The sequence below is a fragment of the Crocuta crocuta genome, unplaced genomic scaffold (genome assembly GCF_008692635.1).
Source record: "Crocuta crocuta isolate KB4526 unplaced genomic scaffold, BGI_CrCroc_1.0 scaffold108, whole genome shotgun sequence".
In the NCBI taxonomy this organism is placed as follows: domain Eukaryota; kingdom Metazoa; phylum Chordata; class Mammalia; order Carnivora; family Hyaenidae; genus Crocuta; species Crocuta crocuta.
The window spans coordinates 5,153,713-5,159,615 of NW_027532825.1; the positions used below are offsets into that span (position 1 = coordinate 5,153,713).

The 5,903-nt window shown below is 61.9% G+C and overlaps 1 protein-coding gene across 1 annotated transcript in view; it reads left to right on the top strand.

Annotated features, from left to right (window-relative positions):
* Positions 1 to 5,903, top strand: part of PKD1L1 (polycystin 1 like 1, transient receptor potential channel interacting) — a 113,198-nt gene that overhangs the window by 76,712 nt on the left and 30,583 nt on the right. The window contains 4 exon segments of the mRNA XM_077781152.1: positions 127 to 319; positions 1,798 to 1,881; positions 3,812 to 4,019; positions 5,097 to 5,249. Of these exon segments, the coding sequence (XP_077637278.1) occupies positions 127 to 319; positions 1,798 to 1,881; positions 3,812 to 4,019; positions 5,097 to 5,249 (638 nt within the window).

Sequence of the window (5,903 nt, forward strand, 5' to 3'; positions counted from 1 at the left end):
CCCCGCCCACTGCCTTCTTCCCCCCACACCCCACCCCTTGCACACATCCCCCAGCCACCTTTGGGGGACATGATGCCCTTTTGCAAACTTCAGGCTGTATTGCGTTTCTTTCTCTCCCGTCCTTAGACGCGAGCTCGGGGTACCTGTCCTTACTGGACGCTGACCACGACAGAAGCCCTCGGAACCAGCACCTGGCCGAGGCCGTCAACTACACTGTGCGCCTCCAGGGGCTCCGATGCCTCTTCTGGGACACGGGAGCGTGGAGGTGTGCAGACGCCCCTCCGCGGCCAGGGGCTCCTCCAGACAAAGTGCGCTGCAGGTAGGGACGCGCTGCTGAGCCCAAGCCGACCCTCCCCCAGGGCTGCATCTCCTGCTGCGCTGGCCCGGCACCTCCCCGGCCGTGGTCCCACAGAAATGTGCGCCCCTCTGGTCGGCGGGTCTGGCTGCCTCCATGTTCCGGGGTCTGGCTCCTCAGCTCTCTGTGCCCTCCCCTCCCTGGGGTGATGGCACGTGGGCGGTGTCCCCCTCGTGGCCACTGAGGGAATATGTGGAAGGGGGGGTGGCACCCAGTGTCGACCGCTCTATGTGTTCTGCGGGCCGTCTGCACTCAGGCCATAGGGTGTCTGCACTCGCAGCTCCTCTGCGTGCCCTGGGGCGCCCCGCCACGTGGTCGTGAAGGTGAAGTTCGTGTGCAGGGAAGTCCCCACGTGGACCACGTCAGCCCCCTGACAATTTGGGTGTATCCGTCACGCCGCTCGATTACAAATTCTTTACCATCTGGGCAAACCAGGCAGTCGTGTTAGAGGCTCTGCCGGGACCTTTCCACTAGACGGGAGGGTACAGTGATTGTGCAGCAGAGGTAGATTCAGAAGTAGAAACAGTCCCTTCCTTCTTAGAATCAAGTCTCGGGCTCCCAGGTGGCTCAGGTAGTTGAGTGTCTGACTCTTGGGTTCAGCTCAGGTCATGAGCTCACAGTTCGTGGGATCGAGCCCCGTGTCTGGCTCTGTGCTGATGCTGTGGAGCCTGCCTGGGATTCTGTCTGTCTGCTCCCCTGCTCATGTGTATGCTCTCTTTCTCTCAAAATAAGGAAGGAGAGAAGCAGGGAGGAAGAGAAAGAGAGAAAGGGAAGGGAAGGGGTGACATAGGAAGTAAAGAAGAAAGGGGGGGACGGAGGGAAGGAAGGAAAGGGAAGCAGAAGAGAAGGAAGGAGGGAGGGAAGCACCAAGTCACGAGGGGCAGTGTTTTGCGGTGTGTGTCAGGGGGAGGGATGCCCGGGCCACACCCACGTTGGCGTGTCTCCACGGTCATCGTGCCCTGTTGAGTGTATACGGTGCCCGGGTAGCACATCATCGACGCTACCGGTAGTGACTCAGTGTTTCACTCTGACATCAAGTTGCATCCGCGCAGTCTCCATTCTGCGTCCCATCCCGCTGTCTGCTGGCCTTTTCCGGGAGCCAGAGGCACGACACTGAACACAACGCGGGGTCTGCTCACAAGACGGGCAGGGGTGCGTGGGGTTGAGTCAAAACAGAGTCAGGCTTTACAGCGACGGTCGTGGTAGCGGGGACCGTGACGGGGCCCCTGGACCCCGAGTCCGCTTGGTGGCCCTCGCCCGCCTACAGCGGGGCTGGCACGCAGACCTGCCGTCTCCGGGCCTGGGCTGCACCGCGCACGGTGTGGACCCTGAGAGTGCTGGACCCCGTCCCCCTTCCCGCCCCTCCCCTAACCCGCGGTCGTGACCCTGTAGAAACCGCCCTCCACACTCAGGTGGCGCCCTGACCCGCGCCTCCCTCCTAGCTATGACCGCCTGGTCCCCGTCTCCGTCGCAAGAAGAACCCTCAGCGCCGCTTTTTCAGTGGAGGACGTGTCCACGCTGCAGAGGTGAGTGAGCGCCACGTTCCACGTGAGGGTACAGTGGTGCCGCCCCTGCCCGCGCAGGACGCGCACACGACCCAGCAGGTGCCTCCAACCCACGGCCCTGGGGGCCAGTCTGCCTTTCGGGAGGCCCATGTTAGCGGCCCTCGGCCGTGAACGTCGCATGGGCTTCTCCGTCCTCACCTCCGCTGACCAGACATGTCAGGCTCGGCCCTGGGTCAGCGTGGCCTGGGCGTTCCCGCTGAGGACGCGGTGGCTTGCCTGTCCTGGTCTGTACGTGTTCTAAGCGCCCTCTTTCTCTTCAAAAGTGCCCCGTTGTGTTGTATTATTTTTGTTGGGGTTGGTTTGTTGAAGTGACCTCTCTGCCGCCTTGGGGCTCGAGCCCACGACCCTAAGATCAAGAGTCGCACGCTCTACTGACTGAGCCAGCCAGGTGCCTCCAAAGGTGTCGCATTTTACAGAAGAGATTTGAACTCAACTCTGCTCTGTAGCCATCGTTTGATACAGAAAGCGTGTATTTGGGGGGCGCCTGGGTGGCTCAGCCGGTTAAGCGTCTGACTCTGGATTTAGGCTCAGGTGACGATCTCACAGTTCATGGGTTCAAGCCCCGTGTTGGGCTCTGCGCTGCCAGTGCAGAGCCCGCTGAGGGCTCTCTCTGTCTCTCACTCAAAATAAATGAACGGACGTGGAAAAGAACTGGTGTCTGGGGCAAGGAGACTGAGCTGTGGCGCAGGCGCCCTCTGCTGGCCCCCCGGTGTCCTGGGCGCACAGCAGGTGCCCCTGGGTGTTTACTGAAGGAGCTTCCGCATGTTCTGCTGGAGTCCGCGTCAGGCTTCTGCCCCCGACTTTGATGGGATGGGGAAGCCGGCTGTGCTTTACTACCTAATCAGTCCCGGGGACAGTGCCGTCACCAGGAGGCTAACAACTGGGACTCGGGACAGCAGTTCTGCGGTTTCTGACCGGACTTCAGGGGGCTGAGTCGTTAGGGGAGGAGCGGCCCCTGGAGGCCTGCAGGGGCAGGAAGGTTCTGGAAAGGCAGCATCCCCGCAAAGCCGGGCCCCGCGCCCGTCCTGGAGACCCCGGCGGAGGCCCCGCGAGACTCCAGGCCAGGTCAGGGCGTGGGCACAGGTGGCTCGAAGGGGCCCCCCGCCCTATGACCCCCCAGGCAGCACTGGTGCCTGGAGCCGGCGGCGGGGGACAGGTGCAGGGGTGCAGGCAGCCGGGGCACGCAGGGCGGGGTCTGCTGGGATGGGGGGAGTGCTCACTGCGCGCATGTGTGCAAGCCCACTATGCAGTGACGCACGTGTGCAAGCCCACCACAGATGCACACGTACTGCTCAGTGAGACGGCTGTTCTCATCACATTCCTTTCTCTTTTTTAAAAATTTTTAAAAGTTTTATGTATTTCTTTTGAGAGAGACAGAGACAGTGTGGGGGGAGAGGGGCAGAGAGAGGGAGAGAGAGAGAATCCCAAGCAGGCTCCACGCTGTCAACGCACAGCCCGATGCGGGGCTTGAACCCACAAACTGTAACATCATGACCTGAGCTGAGATCAAGAGTCAGACGCTTAACTGACTGAGCCGCCCCGCAGGGCAGCCCCACTTCCGCCCCGAAGCCGCCCGTCCCGGGCCGCTTTGTCTGCGTCCCTGTGCCTGATCCAGTCGTGGGCGGCTTCCCCGGAGGGGCTCAGACCCGTCCCAACACTGGACGACAGAGGCCGCTCCCTCCGCCTTCCCCTGCTGACCGCGTCCCAGCAAAGGTCTGCTGGCTTCTCCCAGTTACGGGGCTGACGCGCCTTTACATGCAGATGGGTGAAGACCAGCGGGGCCGCGCGTGCGTGTGTGTGTGTGTGCGCGCACGTGCGTGAGTGTGAGCGTGAGCCAGCCGGGGCCTCTACCTTCATAATTGACCGTCCATTCCTGTCCTTCTGTTTACAGACACCCAGAAAACCTGCTTCCCGGTATTTTCATCGTGGTTTCCACGGTTCTTTATGCACTTCTGGTTACCAAGACCAGGCGTGTAGATCGTCACGAGCGAGCGAGTGCCGGCTACACTTTCCTGCAGGAAGACGCCCCAGCCGACCACCCGCTCTACGCGGTTGTCGTGGACACTGGCTTCCGGGCCCCTGCCCGCTGTAGCGCCAAGGTGAGCAGTGCCACGTGCAGGCTGTGCCTGGCGTGAGCGGCGACGTGGACGCCGGCATCCCAGCTGCCCGTCGACCCTGTCCCGGGCGGGGGGGGTCCTCTCCCGCTCCCCTGCTGTCCCTCCCCTGCCCGTCTGTGCGAGCCCCCCGCTCCTGCCCCTTGTCTGTGGGGAGCAGTCCAGACATGAGCCCCCGGCGGCTAAGGACTGCAGACGGAGTGGGTGTGACAGAGGGGGCGGGCCCACGGGAGCAGAGGGGACCGTTCACAAGACGCTTGGGGACGGAGGCTCTTCTTGTGGGGAAAAGAGCGATATGAAATCTCTGCTGCTCATTATGCCCAGAAGCACCTCCCCATGACTGGAGACTTAAAGCTTAAACAAAATACAGGGGCGCCTGGGCGGCTCAGTCGGTTAAGCGTCGGACTCTTGATCTCTGCTCAGGTCATGATCTCAGGGTGGTGAGTTCAAGCCCCGCATTGGGCTCCATGCAGGGTGTGGAGCCTACTTAAGACAAGGTGAACAACAAAACAATATTTAGAAACTTCCTGAAGGATTTAGACACTTCGCAGGCAGGAGGGTTTTAAAAACTGGAAACATGTAAGGAACTTTCTTAAGTGGAAGAGTGACCGGTTCCACGGCCCCAGAATCGGACAGAAGCCACCCGGTGAGAGCGGCAAGCCCGCCGGCCGGTGTGCGTCCGCGGGGCCCCTGGTCCACCCCGTCGCTGTCCCTGCCCCCCAGGCCCCCCATCTCCCGTCTGAGCTGCGGGAGGACCTTGTGGCCACTGTCCTGCCCCTCCCTCCTGAGACAGACACGTGCCCTGGTGACCCCGAGTTGCCGTCTGGTTTTCCAGATCAGACGTGTCGAAATCCGGCCACCCTGGCAGGTGCTCCTTGGCACTGTTGCCCCTGGCCTTCTGGAAGGTTCTGGGAAGGTTGGGGGCTGGGAGAAGGTGCAGGCCCTCCCCTGGCCATGCCCTGGGGCGTGTCCTGTGTGTTGGTCTCAAACTAGCCCTCCCCTGACCGCGCACACGGTGTGTGCTGTGTCGTGTTCTCAAACTCCTACCTTGTGTCTTCGCAGGTTTACATTGTTTTGTGCGGAGAAAACGGAGTTTCTGAACCCAGGGAGCTCTACTGTCCGGAGAAGCCCCTGTTTGAAAGGAACTCCAGACACACCTTCGTCCTGAGGTGAGTGCAGCCCGGCGTGGCCTTAGCATGGCTCCGCGGCAGCAGAAATACCAACCGTCGCTTGTCTGTAAGGAGCGCGTGCACAGACGGGTTTATAACGCCGCTCCCCGTGCCGTGTGAAGTAGGCTGGAGTCCGGGCAAGTCAGGAGGGGGCAGGAGGAGCACTGGGCTTACCCGCTGTGAGGGTCAAAAGCCCAGCGCTTCCTATGGCACCAACCACGCTCGGTGAACTCAGTTCACCCTGATCGGGCAGAGTGAGGCCGTGCAAAGGCCCTGAGGTTGGATGGAGAGGGGTCGTTTATCAGGAGTACAGGCTCCTGATGTTTCCAGAACGTGTGGAAGAACCACACAGTTGCTTCTCCTGGACAATTTCATGTACGATCGGAATTGGTTCCGAGTGCCCTGTGTTCACCAAGAGGAGGTTAACTCCAGACAAGTCCACACCAGACACGCGTGCATTGAGGCGTCTGAGCGGAGGGGGTTCAGGGGCCCACGTGGACAGGCTGCGTGTGTGCCCAGCGCCCAGCACGGCTGGGGGCATCCGCTCGCAGTGGCCGTGGCGGCTGGACGGCCCTGGCCACCCCCCACGTCCCCGCGGGCTCTGGAGGGCGGTCTGTGTGACACTCCCGATGTGCCCCCGGGGTGGGTGTTGGGGCCGGGGCTGCCCAGGCCTGACCAGGCCTGCCTTCTGTGTTCCCAG